Below are 20,044 nucleotides of genomic sequence, written 5' to 3'. Positions count from 1 at the left end.
GATTTTATTTATTTATTTGACAGAGAGAGACACAGCGAGAGAGGGAACACAAGCAGGGGGAGTGGGCAGAGCAGGGAGCCCGATGCGGGGCTCGATCCCAGGACCCTGGGATCATGACCTGAGCCGAAGGCAGACGCCCAGCGACTGAGCCACCCAGGCGCCCCCCCGTTTTTGTTTTTAAATTCAGTTTTATTCATCTTGTTTTCCTTTTCCTGAGTGAAATGCACAGAACATTCTTGTAAGATCCCGTTCCAAGAGAGCAAAGCTAGTCAGCAGGTGAGACAGGGAAGCTGTTTCTAAATGAGCGCATCCTTGGTGTATTCCGGACGCTACCATGTGCTCAGCCTCTGGCTTCTGGCTTCAGTATTTTAAAAAACAATCCCAATTTTAAAGGTGGGGACAGAGGGAGGGCAGGTCTCCGGATCTGGTTACTACAAGGCAGACGTGGCGGAGACTACCTGCTGAAAACAAACGCCAACGATGATTCCTGTGGAGATCCCGTGACTAAACCAGAAAAGCGTTTACGGATGGTGTCCCCGAGAGACCGTGAGCCCCGGGGCTTCCACACGGTCTTCCAGAGAATCTCTAGGGTTCACGGGTGAAGTTCACGGCACGAAGCATGGTGTATATTTAATTTCTTCTGTCTGTTCTCAACTCTGCATAAAGAGCTAGAGTTTATTTCCATATTTTGTTCCATCTGGTATGTGGCTTTCTAAAAATCCGTTGTTCTAGAAACGCCCGCCTAGCCTAGAAAACGAGGCCCTGCCCTGGAGAACGGCTGAAGGGAGAGAGGAAGGCCCTCTGTCCGCAGCCGAGTTAAAAGCGTCGGCCTTCACGCGCCCGACTTAGGGGTTCAGGGAGGTCCGTGCTGGCGTGAAGTCTGAGGTGGACGCTCTGGCTCTCCCCGCGGCCGCGGCCCCGGACCTCCTCCTTCCTTCAGCGGCGCCTCCTTCTTCCCTCAGCCGGTTCACGGGAGCGCCTCCAGCGGCTACGGAAGCCTGGGCAGCAGCGACTCGCAGGAGCCGCGCCTCAGCCTCCCGTCGTCCAGTGAGTCCAGCGGAGCCCGCGCCGACGCAGCGCGCGGGGAAGCGGTACGTGAGCGGCGTCGTGCGTGCGGGCGTGCGTGCCGGCGGCGTCCTTTGCGTCCCTGCCTCGTGGGGTGAGACGGGTCAGCACCGCTTCCGCGCCTCAGCCTGTTGTGTGTCCTTGACCCGCTGGCACCGTGTTTGATGAGCAGACGTCCTCGTCCGTTTGGGGTTGGAAAAATGCCTGTGAAAAGAACACAGCACCTTCGCAAGGTGGCATTTGGGTTCATCGTGTGCTTTCTCACAGTTACCGGCCTGTGGACAGACTTACGGAAAGTCGCCTCTGTACCGGCGTGCTGCGGCCCGGGGGGGAAGCGATTAACGTTGTTACTGGGCCTTTAGTCATGTCTTCAGAGAACCAGGGGTTAAACGTACTTTATCTTTTAATGTGTGTATTGTTTATCTTTTAATTTTCTGATTTTTGAAACATATTCCGTCGTTCTTTTCCCTCAGCTGACTTGGCAGCAGGTCTGTGGCAGTGTGAACGAAATGAAGAATCTAGGTCAGCAGCTCTACACTGAGTCAATGGCCAAGTCACCAGGTGAGCGAGTGACGGGGACGCGCGCGGGACGGCTCGGCGGTGAGTCAGCGGGGCCGCCCCCGACCTCCGCGCGCGGGGCCGCCCTCTCCTGCGCGGGCGTGCTGCGTGCGAGCACAGAGCCGCGCCCGGTGCTGCCGCCTCGCACAGTGACCTGCCCAGGTGGTGATTGAAGTAATGCTAATGGTAGCCGCGAATACTGCTCTGAAAGCTAAACGGCATTAGAGTGTAATTTCTGTATATTTCCACTGCACAGTTAATGTTTTTGATGTTACCAACAGATTCATAGATTCTCCCACATGAGGCATCTGTCAACAGAAAGAGTTAATTGTAGAGTGCGTCTCATAATAATCCCTTCTTGTCATTTAGAACAAATGAAGGATATTTATGACCTAAATTGAAGGAAAAACTGGGGACTTTTTTTTTTTTGATACATGTTTACTTTTCTCAGATACGAGGTAAGGAGCATTCCAAAGGAATTGGATCACTCATGATAATTGACGTTTTTAGAAAAGTCAGCCTACTGGCCTTATACAGCAAAAGAAAGATCTGTAATGTAGAGATCAAATTATAGTAACGCTTTAGTTTAGCTAGCTTTCCCTTCATTTGTTTTCCTGAACGTTAGTGTAACTTTGGAAGTCTTTATCGGTTTGGTCCCCTGAATGCTGTTAATGGTCTCTATCATTGTCAAATGTGGGTATTTTACACAGTAGGGTGAAATTTCTTCTCTAAGGTCAATCAACATTTTTTAAAAATACTAGCTATATTTTCCAGGGCTTGCCATAATTTACAAAACAAAAACATCCACCTGCTGCTCCTACAGATGATATCATGGGGAGCCTCTAGGCTGCCCTCTGGATAGAGCATGTCCAGCCCTTGAGTTTTTCTTATCTCCTTGGCAGGAGGTTTAATATTCTGCTTGTCTCTTTGGCCATAGATGCAAGGGCACAAGATAGAAACAACACCTTTTTTGTCCCTTGAACCTATCAGATTCTCTCTCTGCAAAAGAATTTATTTGAGTATCTTCCTTGCTGTATATCCTTGTCCTGTGTCCTGGCATTGGAACTTCTTTAGGGGGATTTGAAGCCTGAAGTTTCTAAATGTTTTCTTTTTTGTCTTTTTGTCCACTTTGTGCTGCTCACTGCTGCTTGGGCCTAGGACCTCACGTTAGGGCCACGATTTTATGTCCTGACCTCTGTATTTCTTGTCAGAGTACAGATTGTTTCTCACCTTCTGTTTTTTTCCATTTCTTATCATCTACCATTGGTCTGGAAATGCTATCAGTACCATGGTTTGAAGGCTGTGTTTTTAAGCAGACATCAATATTCCATCATTCACCATTTTACAAAATTTAAGCTATAACTAATTCTGTGTATTTATGATGCTATTCTAGAAACTGATATTATTCTCCTACTTAGCTATGTGCTGTATTTGACTCTAACACACATAGGATGTGACTTTTGGGGGCGAGGGAAAATCTGCCGTTTAATATTGCTTGGGGGGAACTATTGTTACTTGGGCATCTTGATTTTATTAGCATTTTAAGACCTACAAGTTCAAAGAGCTAGTAAAATATCTTTATTACTCTTTACTCAAGAGAAACAAGTATGCAACTTAAAGATAAAAATGTTGTAATTTAAATACTAGAAATAGCACCACTCAGAAGGAAAATACTAAATAATCATTGTATACGTGTTTTATATACAGGGTGTCAGAGCCAAGAAGAACATAAGGTTTTAAGTTTATATTTTTACCTTTTTTATGAGGGCAGGTTTGGCTTTGAAATAGAACAAGAAGGGAAATTTTAGAAGTTAATATGGAAAGGCAAGGAGTAATGAAGATATAAAGCCCCTTCATCAGCTACACATACTGATGCCAGCTGCCAGAAGCAGTTGGGGAACTTGGGGAAAATGGACTTTTCCACTTCTAGAGTGTCAGCACCTGAGGGAGAAACATTGATCCGTGAACTGAACTCATTCAGCGTGAGCAAGCTTTGGTTTGTGCTCAGGGAGAGCTGGAAAGAGCATCATTCCAAACTGACAAGGAAAAAAGCTATATGGCAGTGAGTTCGTGAGCTTTCTTGAACCCATCAGAGTGCTGAGGCTCCAGGGCAGCCAACAGGCCTAAAATCTAAGAGGGACACATGCTTGCAGGGAGACGTGAGATCAAGCCCCGGATACTGGTGCACCGGCTGACAGAACAGTAACTCGCAAGAGACAGGCCTCCGAGGCATAGTGCAAAGGGAAGATCATAGGCTGCAAGTGGAGCAAATATTGGCAAAAACCCAAAGCTCTCTAGCCACCAGCCACCATGTAAGCACAAAGTGTCATTAGAGGAATTTGAAAGCTGTGATACATTGAGTGAAACCATAGCAACAACAGATCTCAGTCCTGGCCAACAAATTAGTTAGGTTAAATGTCTTCAGAGGAAAACTAAAGCTTTTAGCCCAGAATTCTCTACCTAGTGGAAAGTATCTTTCAGAAATGAAGGAGATCTAAAGAGTTCTGAAACAAAAATGGCGGGGGGGGGGGGGGGGGGCTGTATATTGCCAGCAGATCCATTCTATGAGAAACACTAAGGGAATTTCTAAAGGTGGAAGGAATATGGTACCAGATGTAAAACTTGAATCGACACAAAGAAATGAAAAGCATTGGAAACAATGAAGAAATTTTATTTTTTACTTATTTTTGATTGCCCTAGAAGGTAACTGACTAAAGCAGAAATACTCTCCTGCATTTATGACCTATGTAAAAATACTATAAAGGATCAGGAGAGGCACTGGGAATGTGCTGCTATGGAGTCCTTACACCAGAAGCAATATGTTATTTGAGGGTAGAAACTGATTCCTTAAAGGTATATGTTGTGAACTTTAGAACAATTATTAGAATTCGTTTTTAAAGAAGTATAAATAATGTTAGTAGAGGAGACAAAGCGGAATTTAAAACATTTAATGCAAAATGAATCAGAAAAGAAACAAAAACCCAGATGGAATAAATGGAAAACAGCTAGCAAAGTTGCATACTTTTAATTCAGCTGTTTCCGTAATCACATTAAATGTGAATGTTCTCAGTGTACCAGCTGGAAGACTGACATTATCAGTTGGATGAAAAAAGATAAGCAGCTGCATAGTATCTACAAGAACCCATTTTGCAAATAAAAACATAGGTTAAGAGCAAAAGTTTAGAAAAGATATGCATGCTAACAGGGATCCAAAGAAAGCTGAAAAGCTGTATTAATATCAGGTAGTGTAGACTTTAGGACAAGGAACATTACCAGGGTTTCAGAGGGATATTGCATGACAACAGAGGGGTTGATTCTCTGAGAGCAGGTAACAGTCCTAAAAGGTTATACACCTAACATCAGAGCTTCAAAATACATGAAGTAAACACTGATAAAGACTTTGAGAAATAAATCTGCAGTGGTAGTTAGAGACTGTAACACACCTCTCTGTGTAATTGATAAAACAAGTAGACAGAAAATCAGCAAAGATGTAGAAGACCTGAACAGCACTGTCAACAAAATTGGCCTAATGGACATTGATGGAACACTCCAATCAACAACAACATGATGCTTATTTTTCTCAAGGGCACATGGACTATTCATTAAGATAGACCTTATTCTGGGCCATAATGCAAGCCTTATCAGTGTTTTATTTTTATTTTATTTTATTTTTTATTTTTTTTTATTTTTTTTAAAGATTTTATTTATTTATCTGAGAGAGAGAATGGGAGACAGCATGAGAGGGGAAGGGTCAGAGGGAGAAGCAGACCCCCTGCTGAGCAGGGAGCCCGATGTGGGACTCGATCCCGGGACTCCAGAATCATGACCTGAGCCGAAGGCAGTTGCTTAACCAACTGAGCCACCCAGGCGCCCCTATCAGTGTTTTAAAAATATAAATCATAACAAATATATTCTCTGACCTAATGGATTAAACTAGGAATCAGTAACAGGAAGGCTTATCTAGAAAATTCACAAATGTTGGGAAATTAAAGAACACACCTCTGAATGACCCACAGGTCAAGGCCTTAAGAGCAGTAAAAACATTTTGAACTGAATGAATTGAAAAACAACAAAAAAATCGTGGAATGCAGCTAAAGCAGTGCTTAAAGGGAGATTTATAGCATTAAGTGATTATAGGGGAAAAAGAAGAAAGGTCTCAAATCAATAATCTAAGCTTCCTCCTTAGGAAACAATAGCAAGAAAAGCAAATTAAATCCAAGCTAAGCAGAAGGAAAGAAATCATAAAAACCGGATTATCGATGGAATTGAGAACAGAAATCAATAAGAGATAATTTTTTTTTTTTTTTTTAAAGATTTTATTTATTTGACAGAGAGAAACACAGCGAGAGAGGGAACACAAGCAGGGGGAGTGGGAGAGGGAGAAGCAGGCTTCCTGCGGAGCAGAGAGCCCGATGTGGGGCTTGATCCCAGGACCCTGGGATCATGACCTGTGCCGAAGGCAGACGCTTAATGACTGAGCCACCCAGGCGCCCCTCAAGAAGAGATAATTAATGAAATCAAAAACTGGTAAGAATAAAATTAAAAACCTTTGGCTATACCAAACAAGAAAAGAAGACAGAAATGCTCACTATTGGGAATGAAAAACCCCACAGATGTTAAAGAGACTACAAACAACTCTATTCCCAAACTTTGGTCTATTAATATCTTGAAAGAAAGAACCTATCAGAACTCAGTGAAAAAGAAATAGGTAGCTAGAATAGACTTATGTGTATTACAGATACTGAATTTGAAGTTAAACACCTTGCAAAAAGAAAAGTTTAGGCCCAGCTGGTTTTACTGGAGAATTCTATCAAACATTCAAGGAAGAAATAATGCCAGTTTCTACATAATCTTTTTCAGAAAATAGAAGACAGAAGAAAATAGAAGGAGGACGTTTGGAAAGGAAACTCCCAGACTCCTTTTATGAGCCCGTTATTACCCTAATACTGAAACAAGATAAAGACAGTTCCAGGAAACTACAGGCCAGGATCCCGCGTCAGTGTATTTGTAAAATCCCCAATTATATATCATCAAATCAAATCCAGCAAAGCATAAAAAGGGAAATATATCACAACCAAGTATGATTTATCCTAGGAATGCAAGGCTGGTTCAGTATATGAAAGTTAGCCACATTTATTCACCATATTAACAATAAAGAAGACAAACCCAACAGGTTATTTTAATAGATGGAGAAAAAGCCTGTGACAAAATTCAACATCCACACATGATAAATGCTCAAAAATAAGAAGTAGAAAAGGGATTTCATTAACTTAACAAAAAAGGCATCTACAGAAACCTAATAGCTAATGTTTATGCTTGATGGTAAGAGAATGCTTTCACCCTCACCTGGAGAACAAGTCAAGGGTATCCACTCACCATGTCTTAACATCAGACTGGAAGTCCTGTGCCCAGTGCAATAGGCAAGAGAAATAAAAGGCATAATAGATTGGAAAGGAAGAAATAGAACTCTCTTCACAGATGACAGGATTGTCCACATAGAAAAATTCTAAAGCATCTACAAAAAAAGCTCCTACTGATGTTAGCAAGGTTACAAGATACGTGGTCGGTATGTAAGATCAATTAAAGTTCTGTGTACTAACAAGGAACATTTGGACCAGAAATTTTTTTTAAACTACCCAAAACTGAAATTCTTAGATAAAAAATCCAACAGAATATGTGAAACAATACATATACAGAAAACTTCAAAACACTGATAAAAGAAAAACTTTAAAATAAAAAGTACTAAGTAAATGAAAAGATACATCAGGTTCATGGTTTGGAACACACGATGTCAGTTCTCCCCAGCTTGATCTGTACATTCAATGTCATTCCAAGTAAACTCTCAGCAGTTTTTTCTATGGGAAAAAAAAAAACTAAAACAGCCAAAATGATTTTGAAAAAGAGTAACAGTGTTGGAGGACTCACTCCATCTGATTTCAAGACTTAGATGTGAAGCCACCATAATTAACACAGTGTGATACTGGTGAAAAGATCAGTGGACAAATTAGAGAGTCCCAAAACAGACCTGCACAAATACAGTCAGTTTTTGAGGTGCAAGATCAAGTCAGTGGATAATAGGTAAACTTTCCAAAAAAACAAAAAAAAATGGTACCATACAATGAGACATCCACATATGTAAAAAATGAACCTCAACACATAGCTCACGTTAAACAAAAGTTAACTCAAAATTGGTCATAGACCTAAATATAAAACTTAAAACTACAAACTTCTAGAAGAAAACTTAGGAGAAAACCTTTGTAATCTTGGGTTTGGCAAAAAGGTTACTAGATATGACATCAAAAGTGTGATCTGTAAAAAAAAAAAAAAAAAGAAAAATTGATGAGGTGGACTTTATCAAAATTAAAAACTTCTCCTTGGAAGACATTGGTAAGACAATGAAAAGACAATGTCTGTAATATAGATAGAATAAAAAATTCATATCCAGAATACGTAAAAGACTGTCAAAATTCAATAATAAGATAATCCATTCAAAAAATGGTCAAGAGATCTGACACTTTTCCAGTGAAGTACACACAGATGGCAAATAACATGGGAAACGACACTCAGTCATTATGAAGTTAAAACCACATGAGATACCATCACACACCCATTAGAATGGCTAAAAGTAAAAGAAAAAAAAAAAATACTGGCAATACCAAGTTCTGGCAAGAATGAGGAGTAACCAGAGCCCTCAGGCAGTACTGAAGGCAATGTGGAATTGTACAGCCACTTTAGAAAAGTTTGGCAGTTTCTTATAAATTAAACATACTCTTACCGTATGACTCAGCAATTCCATTCTTATTTACTCAAGCAAAAGAAAAACTCAAATTCACACATAAACTTGTCTGTGTATGTTTATCACACGTCGTTTGTACTCATCCAAAATTGGAAACAACCTAGGTGTCACTCAACAGGTGAATGGATATATGTAACCAATTTTTAAGCATTTTTAAATGTCCAGTTTGGTGGCGTTAAGTCCATTCACCACTAGGTGAAAGTGTAAGAGAAACAGGATATTTGCATGGCCTCAAAATGTGCCTTTGAAATTACATCACGTATTACATGTAAAATAGTAACTTTACGTGGAGGAAACCTGGCAGACAGCACCTTAACCAGTGATCAAGACTGACACACCAACAGTAAACATGTCAAGGTCATGTCCTCCTGGCTGAGGCACTGAGAAGGGCATAGCACCTCTGCAGGACTCTTCCCCAAGACGCGCACCCTCAACTTCATCATGACGGAACATCAGGGAAACTCAAGTTGAGGGGCATTCCCACAGAATTCCTGTCCTGTACGCCTCACAAGAGTTGAGATCGAGAAAGACAAGGAAAGACAGACACTGACAACTGAAATCACCATGAGACCCCGGGTTGGACCCTGGAGCAGAAAATGACATTTCACGGAGAGGCGGGTGACATCCACATAGGCTGTAGTTCAGTAGCTGTGCGCACTGTGCATTTCCTAGTTTCATTCCTTCTGTTAATAGTCCTGTAAGATGTTACATTAGTGGAAGCAGGGTGGAAGGTATACAGGAACTCTACTATTTCTGTAACCCTCTTCAAGGTTAAAATTATTTAGAAATTACAAGTATAGGAGCTCCTGGCTGGCTCGGTGGGTGGAGCGTGCGACTCTTGATCTCAGGGTCATAAGTTCAAGCCCCATATTGGGTGTAGAGATTACTTAAAAAAAATCTTAAAATAATTTTTTTGAAGTTTAAAAGTTAATGAGTGACAGTTAAGCAGGCCTTTTTCTGTAATCCCCTCTGGAAATGGAGCGCCGTCTTCCAGGCAGCTAAGATGACCTTCACTAACAACAACAATGGTAGCTAAGTCAGCCTCTCAGCAGCGTTTGACGTGACTGGTTCCTCTTTCCTGGAACTCATTTCCCGGCTTGGTTTCCGTGATGCCATGTTGGCGGGCTCTCCCTTACCTTTCTTTTTTAGTCTCCATTCTTGGCTCATCATTCTCCACATGAGGTTGAAGTTCATCAGGGTTCCAACCTGAGGCCTTGTGTCTTCTCTCTGTACCCCTGCTATCCAGTATGGTAGCTACTAGCCACACTCTAAATTCAAATTAGTTACAAATAAATAAAACTTAAAATTCAGTTCCTCAGTTGCTGTAGCCACATTGCAAAGTGCTTAATGGCTACCTGTGGTGTTGGTGGCCACCGTGCTGGACAGCACAGATGAAGGGCAGTTCTGTCACTGCAGAAAGTCTTGTTGGGCACAGGTCTACAGGGCAGTGCCTGGCGCTTCACACGGTGTCTGGTCACCCCACCCGCAGTGATGCCAACATCGGTCAGTTGGCAGGTGGTGTCAGCTCAGTATCATGAAGTCCCCATCAGCCTTCCACCTGATAGTTTTATTATTAATCTTTGCCTGAAACGTTTGTTTCATTCCTTTTTTGTAAAAAAAGGAATCATTCATGTAATCATTCCATATGGATATCTTTCTGTATTGGTGCATTTTTTTAGATCTGAGCTCATCTTTAATAGCTACATAATATTCTCTTGAATGTATACATGCTAAAGGACCTGATCTAATTGTGTTGGATAAGTTCTTAGGCATATAATATTACTAATTATGTATCCTTTTGTTATGTTTCAGATGAACAGAAGGCCTCATCTGCCATCCAGACATTGAAAAACAATAGTGTGCCCACAGAGTCTTGTGAAAACTGGAGAGAAGACCAGCATAGCCCATCCTATCAGCAAATAAACTGCATTGACAGTGTTATCAGGTGTGAGACACAAGTTTTGAGAACATGTCTGTTTTTCCAAAAGCATACATCGCCATTGTAAGCACACACCTTACATCATTTTTAATATTGGTTGTCTTGATTTTTCACTCTAAGTCAATAGATATTTATGGAGTGCCTACTTACATATAGTTTATAATAAATTGAACATTTCAGGGGATGCAAAAAATTAGAAGATGGATCCCTTCTTTGAAGGAGCCATGGTGTGGTTGAGAAGACAAGACCTTGATCATAAAAATTAAATGAGGCAAGATTTGGAGATCAACTCAAGGTCACAGTAAAAGAGATACGACAGGCCAGTGATTGAGGCTGGGATGGTCAGGGAAGACCTCATCAAAGAAGAGAGCACAAAGTACCCACACAGAAATGGGAAGTGGCAGAGTTAGGGGACAGGCGGGCATGCATGACCTAATTCTGTTGTTGCAGATACTTGAAGAGTTACAACATTCCAGCTTTGAAAAGAAAGTGCATATCCTGTACCAATACAACCTCTTCATCCTCAGAAGAAGACAGACAGAACCACAAGGCAAATGATGCCGAAGCCTTGCACGGTAACACGGATGCCCTCCTAGCTAGACAGACGATGATTACAAAGCCATCCCTTTCTGTTTCTAAGTTTTCGTCTTTACTTATTTTGTTAATCACAAACAAGCCTAGTTTCATATTGCTCCTTTATGGCCAGTAGGTTTTAGCCCATCAGTTACAAACATCTGCAAATTGAATCTTTAACATACGTTTCCCGCGGGGATTTTTCTGTTCATTGTCAATTTCTTTTGTGCCCCCAGCTGTGTCTCAGAGCCCAGCCGGAGCTAACCTGGAGATGCCGACTGCCGGGCGGGCCGCACACGTTGCAGGAGGCGCTCCGCGGACACTGGCCCCCGAGGTGCTGAGTCTGGGCTTCCGTGTGAGCAGCGACAGCAGCACCATCGGTCATGCCCCACCCCCAGAGTCAGGTGCCACGTTTACCTTCTGCTCTCCAGTGCACTCGGTGTGAAATACACTACCGTGAGAGAACAAAAGCCCTTAACATCAGTTATTTAGGAATGACTTCTTAAATTATAATTATGTTTTCCTTTCTTTGACTCAGTTAAAGTACTTTTGGAAATATCATCATGTTTGTATTGGTTACATAGTTGGGACTGAATTTCTAAGTCATTGTCACTTGTCACATCAGCTGATATGTGGGAAGCACTTAGAAACAGTACCTGATAACATAGTAATAAGTCCTCAGTTAGTGTTAACTATCACTGATGAAGTTTCCTGTGGGGCTGCATTAGGTCACTTTGTTGCTGCACTTGAAAGAAGGTGTCCTTGTCAAACTTTGACTGTGGTTGTGACTAGATTGACCATATATACGTCCAGATTTTTGTATTGGCCTGATGACAATGAGGAGAGTGTGTTTAAAACTCTCTTCCTTTTAACAACATAATGACTTGGTAAATTATTCTGATGTCTTCTTTTTGTTCCTTTTTACTGCCTCCTGTCCTTTGACTTTGTTGTTATAACAATTTGGTGGATGAAGAACTGGCGACAAAGGTGTTAAATCAGGTTTTCGGTTCTCTCTCATTTCTCTTTGCTGGTCTTCAGTGGCAGATTCGTAAACGTGTTGAGCTATTACTCTGTGCCGCCATCTGTCCTGAGTCCTTCATAAGAATTAACTCACTTGATCCTCACACTGACCCTTGGAGATGGAGAGTATAGTATTGACAGGTGGGCTGGGCGTCAGTGAGAAGACATAAGAGTCACAGCTGTTGTGAGATTAGATTACGGTTCTAATGAACTGAAAATAGTTTTATCGGAGCTGAGCTAGCCCCTCAGGAAGGGGCAGATGCACATTTTTTAGTGTCCCTTTCTTAACACTTTTGATTCCCATGTGGACATACAGCTGCCAGTGCCAGCCCGCACAGGGTGGGTCTCACCCAGTGGCAAAAGAATTTTTTGGTTATGCCTCTAAACTTCTTGTACTCTGGTGTATATTACCATTTTGAAAGAACTCATATTGAAGTCTCTAAGCTTTCATTTAAGGGAATATTTACTGATAATTGTTTCTCCTGATCTTAAACCAGTCTCAGCATCTGCGGGGCCCATCTTTATTCCAAGGACAGGAAACAGAATCAGGGGATCTGTAGAGTATCCATATATCTTCTACTGTTTGGAAAGCCTATATTCCTGCAGCTTACACCGTGACTCTACTAATGAGTGGGGTCTGAGGACTGTGACCACAAACGCATTTCCCTGCCAGTCATGATCTCCATTATGTATACGGAGCAGTTAAGGCACAAACAGGTTAAGTCCCTTAACTTGCCCAAAGTCACACAGCAGATGAGTGGCAGACTAGGGAATCATAAGTAGTCTCCAGAAACCATTCCATTAACACATGTTTTTGAATCTGTAGTAGGGTCAAGTTGGAGTGTAAAATAAAGCCAAGAGATCAATTAAAATGTAATTTTAAGAAACACACAAATAAACCTGGGGCATCTGGGTGGTTCAGTCAGTTAAGCATCTGACTCTTGGTTTCAGCTCAGGTCATGATCTCAGGGGGTCGTGGGATCAAGCTCTGTGCTGGGTGTGGAGCTTGCTTGGGATTTTCTCTCCCTCCTCTCTCTCCCTCCCTCTGCCCCCACTCACACACGCACACTCTCTCTCTCTCAGAAAAAATAATAAACACACAAATAATCCAAAAGAAGGGCAGAAAAGGAGGAAGAGGGCAATAGCCATCACCACCAGAGGGAATATGTCATATTAATAATAATCACTCTAAACCCAACTATATCTACTCCCATTAAAAGGCAGAAATTGTCAGAACAGATGGAAAAAAAAAAAAATCAAGACCCAGCCATATACTGTCTGGGAAGTATAATTTAAATATAAATCCACAAATGGATTGAGAACAAATGGGGAAAGAGAGACAATGCAAACGAGAAGCATAAGAAGGCTGGTGATCCGGTATGGTTTAGACTTCAAGACAGGGTCTTCCCAGAGACGCTTCATGGTGCCAAACAGTTCATCAGGGAGACACGGCAATCAGAATACATTGTGCATATTTGCTACTAACAGAGCTTTCAAGATAGGAGGTAAAAATGGAAAGAGTTAAAGAGAGAAATAGACTTTCTATAACCATAGTTGAAGAATATAACACCCCTTCTGTGCAGTTGATAAAACATCTAGACAGTTAAATAAAATTAAAAAAAAAAAATCTAGACAGAAAATGAGTAAAGCAGATAATCTGAACAATGCTATCAACCACGTTGACCTAGTTGACCTTCACGGAACACAGCACCTGATACCTGCACAATACGCATTCTCAAGCGTACACGATATGTTCATTGAGTTATAAAATACATTGGGCTGTCATACGTCTCAAATTTAAAATAATTCAATTAGGAATCAGTGAAGGCATCTGGGGTTAGAGTTTTCCTAGCTAAGTGTTTAACTGCAGATTCAGTTTCTGTCATAGACACAGGGCTGTTGAGGTTTTCTGCTTGTTGAGTGAACTTTGTTAGTTTGTGTCTTTCAAAGAATTGGTGTATTTTGTCTACGTTGTCAGGTTTATTGGAATAAAAGTGTTCATAATGTTCCTTTATTCTTCTTTTGACACCTGTATGATCTCTAATGATGCTCCTCTGTCATTTCTGAGGTTGGCACCTTCTGTCTTTCTTTTCTTTTTCCCCTGATCAGTCTGGCTAGAGTTTAATCAATTTGATTGGTCTTCTCAAAGAACCAGCTTACGATTGCACTGGTTTTGTTCGTTGTTTTCCTGTTCTCTACATCACGGACTTCTGCTCTGGTCTTTGTTATTTCCTTTCTTCTGCTTACTTTGGTTTTATCTTGCTCTTCTCTTTCCAGGTTCTCAATGTGGAAGGTGAAATAATCGATTTCAGACATTTTTCTTTCCTACCGGATTTTAGTACAAATGTTCTTTTTACCTTTTGCTGCATTCAATGCATTTTGGTGGATTTTGTCATTTTCATCATGTTCTAATACTGACTACTACCCCCCAGCTGTCTCATTTGAAATCACTCATCATCATGTGTCTGTTATCGTACATTACTTAAGCACCACAGATTTGGGGGTTTTCCACGGCTCTGTTACTGATTTCTAATTTAATCCCATTGTAGTCAGAGAAAATACAGAACCTGAATTCTATATTTGTCGAGCCTTGTTTTATGGTCTGTGATATGGTCTCTCTGGATGACTGTTCTGTGTGCACTGGGAAGAATGTTTTTTCTGCTGCTGTTGGGTTGAATGTTCTGTGTAAACCAAGTCAGGGTGGTTGTTACTGTTGTTCAGATCCTGTCTGTCCTTACTAGGTTTCTCAGTACTTGTTCTGCTTCAGGAGGAGAACGGAAATCTCTGACCATAATTATGGATTTGTCTGTTTCTTCTAGCGATACTACTGGTTTTTGTTTCATGCATTTTGAAAGCACTCTTGTGCATAAATGTTTAGAAGCGTCATGTCTTCTTGATGAACTGGACTTTTTTGTCTTGTGAAATGACCTTCTTTATCCCTTGTACATTCTCTGCTGTAAAATACACTTTGTCAGGGTGCTGGGGGAGCTCAGTCAGTTAAGCGTCTGCCTTTGGCTCAGGTCATGATCTCGGGGTCCTGGGATCGAGCCCCACCCGCATCAGGGTCCCTGCTCCTCAGGGAGTCTGCTTCTTCCTCTCCCTCTGCCTCTCCCCTCAGCTCATGCTCTCTCTCTGTCAAATGAATAAATAAAATCTTTTTAAAAAATAAATAAAATACACTTTGTTTTATATTAATGTATTCACTGCAGCATTTTTTTATTAGTACTAGCCATGTTATATCTTTTCCACCTTTTTACTTTTAACCTGGGTATGTTAATATTTAGAGTGGGCTTTATTTTAGTGGTTGCTTTGGGGCTCATGGTGTACACATTCGATTGTTCACAACCCACCTTCTGGAAATATTATACCACTTCATGTATAGTGTAAAAACCAAACAATAGGGTACTTTTGCTTCCCCCTTCTGGCCTTTGTTGGCTTATGTTTGGCTTATGTTTTCCTTCTACATATGTCGTAAATCTCACCCTATGCTGCTGCTGTTCTCGTGTAGGTGGTGGTTATCTCTTCACCTGTTTACCCATGTAGTTACCTCTTCCACTGCTTTTGTTCTGTTTTGTCGATTCATCTAGGATCATTCTCCTTCTCCCTGCATGAGTTCCTTGACTAGTTCTTTTCCCATGGGTCTAGTGGTGGTGATGCCTTTCTGGTTTTGTGTGTCTGAAAATGTCTCTGTTGTCCCTTCCTGTTGTAAGGGTATTCTGCAGAGCATAGAATTCTGGTTGGCAATTTCATCGTTCAGTACTTAAAGATGTTGCTCCACCGTCTTCTCAATGCACTGTTCCCGACAAGGAATCTGCTGCTGTCTTTGGTTTGTTTCCAGCACAGCTTCTCTCTGGCTGCTTGTAAGATGTTCTATCTCTCTCTCTCTCTTTTTTTTTCTTAATATTTATTTGAGAGAGAGAGAATGAGAGAGAGAGAGCACATGAGAAGGGGGAAGGTCAGAGGGAGAAGCAGACTCCCCACCAAGCAGGGAGCCCGATGCGGGACTCGATCCAAGGACTCCAGGATCATGACCTGAGCTGAAGGCAGTCGCTTCACCAACTGAGCCACCCAGGCGCCCCTCTTTTTTTTTTTTAAAGATTTTATTTATTTATTTACCAGAGAGAGAGAGAGTGCAAGTGCACAAGCAGGGGAAGCAGCAGGCAGAGGGAGAAGCAGGCTCCCCACCAAGCAGGGAGCCTGATGTGGGGCTCGATCCCAGGACCCTGGGACCATGACCTGAACCGAAGGCAGATGCTTAACCCACTGAGCCACCCAGATGTTCTCTTTATCACTGATTTCCATGGTTTGAGTATGATATGCCAAGATGCGCTGTCCTTCTGGTTCATCGAGCTTCTTGGATTTGTAGGTTTACAGTTTCCATCAAATTGAAAGTCTTCCCTCCCCTGTTTTTTCCAGTACTGCTTCTCTCTCCTCTTTTCCTGGGACTCCAGTTACATGTGTATAGGCCGCTTGCAGTTGTCCCATAGTCCACTGATGCTGGGTTCAGTTTTCCAGTCTTTTTTCATTTTCCCTCTAAGTTTGATTTTGGATAGGCTCCTGAGGCGTCTTCAAGTTCACGAATCTTTCCTAATGCGATACTTGTCACTTGTATTCCATTCAGTGTATTTCTTATTTCATGTATGGTAATTTTCATTTTGAGAAGTCCTGTTCAGGTCTTTCTTTTGTTACATCTTCCATGTCTCTAACATGTTTGATCTTCCCTCTAGCAGTATGGAGTGCAGTATAGTAGCTATTAATGTCCCCGTCTCTGATTCTGACATCTCTGCTAGTCCCGAGCTGGTTGACTACTTTTCTCCATCTTATGGGTTGTATTTTCCCTGCTTGTTTGCATGTCTGGCAGTTTTGGATTGGATGCCAGATGTTGTGAATGGGTGCTAGTGAGTATCCATTCCCATAAATATAGATGAGCTTAATTCTGGGACCCAGCTAAGTTACTTGGAAATAAATCGATCCTTTTCAGATTCATTTGGCAGAACTAGAGCGGTGTGTAGTCTATGGCTAATTACTGTCTGCTGCTGAGGCAAGGTCCTTCTGAGTACTGTACCCAGTACCCCGAGAGTTAGGAGATTTTCTAGTCTGGCTGACAGGAGCACATGCTGTTCTCTGCATAGTGTGAGTTTCAGTGATTGTTTCTTCTCTTCCTCCTCCTGTGAGTGCACTGGTGAATACTCCAGGGGGTTCTCTTTGACTCTGTGGAGCCCACTCTCTGCAGCTCTCCTCCCCAGTACTCTTCCCTGAAAACTCTAGCCACCAACCAGACTCTTCAGCTCTGCCTCTTCAGCTGGGGGCGTTCACAGGCTCCAGCTGGTTTCCCCACCCTGCACCTCAGAAACTCTCAAGGCAGTAGGCTGGGGCAGCCCCAGGGCTCACCTCGTTTGTTTTCCCTCCCTCAGGGGTCACTCTTTTGTTCACTGATGTTCGGTGTTTTGGAGCTTATTGGTTCATATGTTTTGTCCATTTTCTTAGTTGATTTCAGGCAGGAGGGTAAATCCAGTCCCTGTTACTCCATCTTGGCTGTGCTCTGTTGATTTAAACGAATCGGAGTCCACTTCTGGAAGTGGAGTGGGGCACGCAAACCCACACCTCCTGGAGACTGCACAGAGGGGAGAGGTGAAAGGGATGTTGTGGGGAAGCCCACCACTGTGTCCACCATGAAATCTCTTGTACTTGGGAGAAGTAATGTTTAGAAGCAACTAAAAGTCTGTCTACCGGTGTTTACTTTAATAAATTGTGGTATACACGTGAAATGGAAGCCCTATGATACAGAAAAAGTGTAAGACAGCTGCCATTGTACTGGTAGAAGGGACACCATTAAGTGAAAGAAACACACTATAGATAGTGTACATATTACATGCCTCTGAGGTAAAAATCTATATTCATGCTTCTTTATAGGTGCATAAACTGAACTGATAAGAAAATGAAAGAAACGGTTTTCTGTGAGGAAAATCAAGAACTAGGCACATAGTAGACAGGAGTGGGGAGGATTTACTGACTGCCTTTTCAAGGCTTTTTGATTTTTGAACCCCATGAATATATTACAGATTTGTAAAATTAATTCAAAGATAAAAAACATTTGGAATAATCTAAGAAGATAAAATATTTACAATAAGATTTTAATAAATATGTGTGTACACATTGAGTGTTACAACTGTACAATGTATATACAAGTGTACAAAGAGTATAAAGAAAGGCAGAAAAAGTAAAACCAATTTATTTGCTAGGTTGATGAAGTTTTATATTCCAGCTATTGTAATAACGGTTGTAAGAATTTATTGAAAAGCAATTAAATTAGTGAAAATAAATAAATGCAAATAATTGGTAGCAATTAAGATGAAATCTATCGAAGATCAACAAGGAAATAAGGACTTTGAATGACACACTGGACCATGTGGACTTCACAGATATATTCAGAACATTCCATCCCAAAGCAACAGAATACACATTCTTCTTGAGTGCACATGGAACATTCAGAATAGATCACATACTGGGTCACAAATCAGGTCTTCAACTGGTACCAAAAGATTGGGATCATTTCCTGCAATTTTTGGACCACAATGCTTTGAAACTGGAACTCAATCACAAGAGGAAATTTGGAAAGAATTCAAATACATGGAGGCTAAAGAGTATGCTACTGAAGCATGAATGGGTCAACCAGGAAATTAAAGAAGAATTCATGGAAACCAATGAAAATGAAAACACAACTGTTCAGAATCTTTGGGATGCAGCAAAGGTGGTCCTAAGAGGGAAGGTATATAGCAATACAAGCCTTTCTCAAGAAACAAGAAAGGTCTCAAATACACAACCTAACCCTACACCTAAAGGAGCTGGAGAAAGAACAGCAAATTAAGCCTCAACCCAGCAGGAGAAAAGAAATAATAAAGATTAGAGCAGAAATCAATGAAGTAGAAACCAAGAGAACAGTAGAACAGATCAACAAAGCTAGGAGCTGGTTCTTGGAAAGAATAAGACCGATAAACCTCTAGTCAGACTTTTCAAAAAGAAAAGGGAAAGGACCCAAATAAATAAAATCACAAATGAAAGAGGAGAGATCACAACCAACACCAAAGAAATACAAACAATTATAAGAAAATATGAGCAACTATATGCCAACAAATTAGGCAATCTGGAAGAAATGGATGCATTCCTAGAGATGTACAAACTACCAAAACAGAAACAAGAAGAAATAGAAAACCTGAACAGACCCATAACCAGCAAGGAAATTGAAACAGTAATCAAAATTCTCCCAACAAACAAGAGCCCAGGGCCAGATGGCTTCCCAGGGGAATTCTACCAAACATTTAAAGAAGAATTCATACCTATACTTCTGAAGCTGTTTCAAAAACTAGAAATGGAAGGAAAACTTCCAAACTCTTTCTGTGAGGCCAGCATTACCTTGATCCCAAAACCGGACAAAGACCCCACCAAAAAGGAGAATTACAGACCAATATCCCTGATGAACATGGATGCAAAAATTCTCACCGAAATACTAGCCAGTTGGATCCAACAGTATATTAAAAGGATTATTCACCACAACCAAGTGGGATTTATTCCTGGGCTGCAAGGGTGGTTCAGCATCCACAAATCAATCAACGTGATGCACTACATCAATAAAAGAAAGGACAAGAACCGTAAGATCCTCTCCATTGATGCAGAAAAAGCATTTGGCAAAGTACAGCATCCTTTCTTGATTAAAACTCTTCACAGTGTAGGGATAGAAGGAACATACCTCAATATCATAAAAGCCATATATGAAAAGCCCACAGCAAATATCATTCTTAATGGGGAAAAACTGAGAGCTTTTCCCCTAAGATCAGGAACATGGCAGGGATGTCCACTATCACCACTGCTGTTCAACATAGTACTAGAAGTCCTAGCCTCAGCAGTCAGACAACAAAAAGAAAAGGCATCAGAATCAGCAAAGAAGTCAAACTCACTCTTCTCAGATGACATGATACTCTATGTGGAAAACCCAAAAGACTCCACCTTAAAGTTGCTAAAACTCACACAGGAATTCAGCAAAGAGGCAAGATATAAAATCAGTGCATTTCTATTCAGAAATCAGTTGCATTTTT

The 20,044-nt window shown here is 41.4% G+C and overlaps 1 protein-coding gene across 10 annotated transcripts in view; it reads left to right on the top strand.

Moving 5' to 3' along the window:
* The window catches only part of PER3 (period circadian regulator 3), a 75,560-nt gene that overhangs the window by 20,017 nt on the left and 35,499 nt on the right, over positions 1–20,044 (top strand). For all 10 annotated transcript variants that reach the window (XM_032394419.1, XM_032394427.1, XM_032394433.1 and 7 more), the window contains 5 exons: positions 963–1,091; positions 1,539–1,626; positions 10,232–10,364; positions 10,809–10,933; positions 11,168–11,335. In XM_032394419.1, the coding sequence (XP_032250310.1) occupies positions 963–1,091; positions 1,539–1,626; positions 10,232–10,364; positions 10,809–10,933; positions 11,168–11,335 (643 nt within the window). The remainder of the gene's footprint in view (positions 1–962; positions 1,092–1,538; positions 1,627–10,231; positions 10,365–10,808; positions 10,934–11,167; positions 11,336–20,044) is intronic.

The sequence above is a fragment of the Phoca vitulina genome, unplaced genomic scaffold, assembly GCF_004348235.1.
Source record: "Phoca vitulina isolate PV1807 unplaced genomic scaffold, GSC_HSeal_1.0 scaffold2, whole genome shotgun sequence".
Classification (NCBI taxonomy): domain Eukaryota; kingdom Metazoa; phylum Chordata; class Mammalia; order Carnivora; family Phocidae; genus Phoca; species Phoca vitulina.
This window is presented reverse-complemented; position numbering and strand designations above follow the sequence as displayed.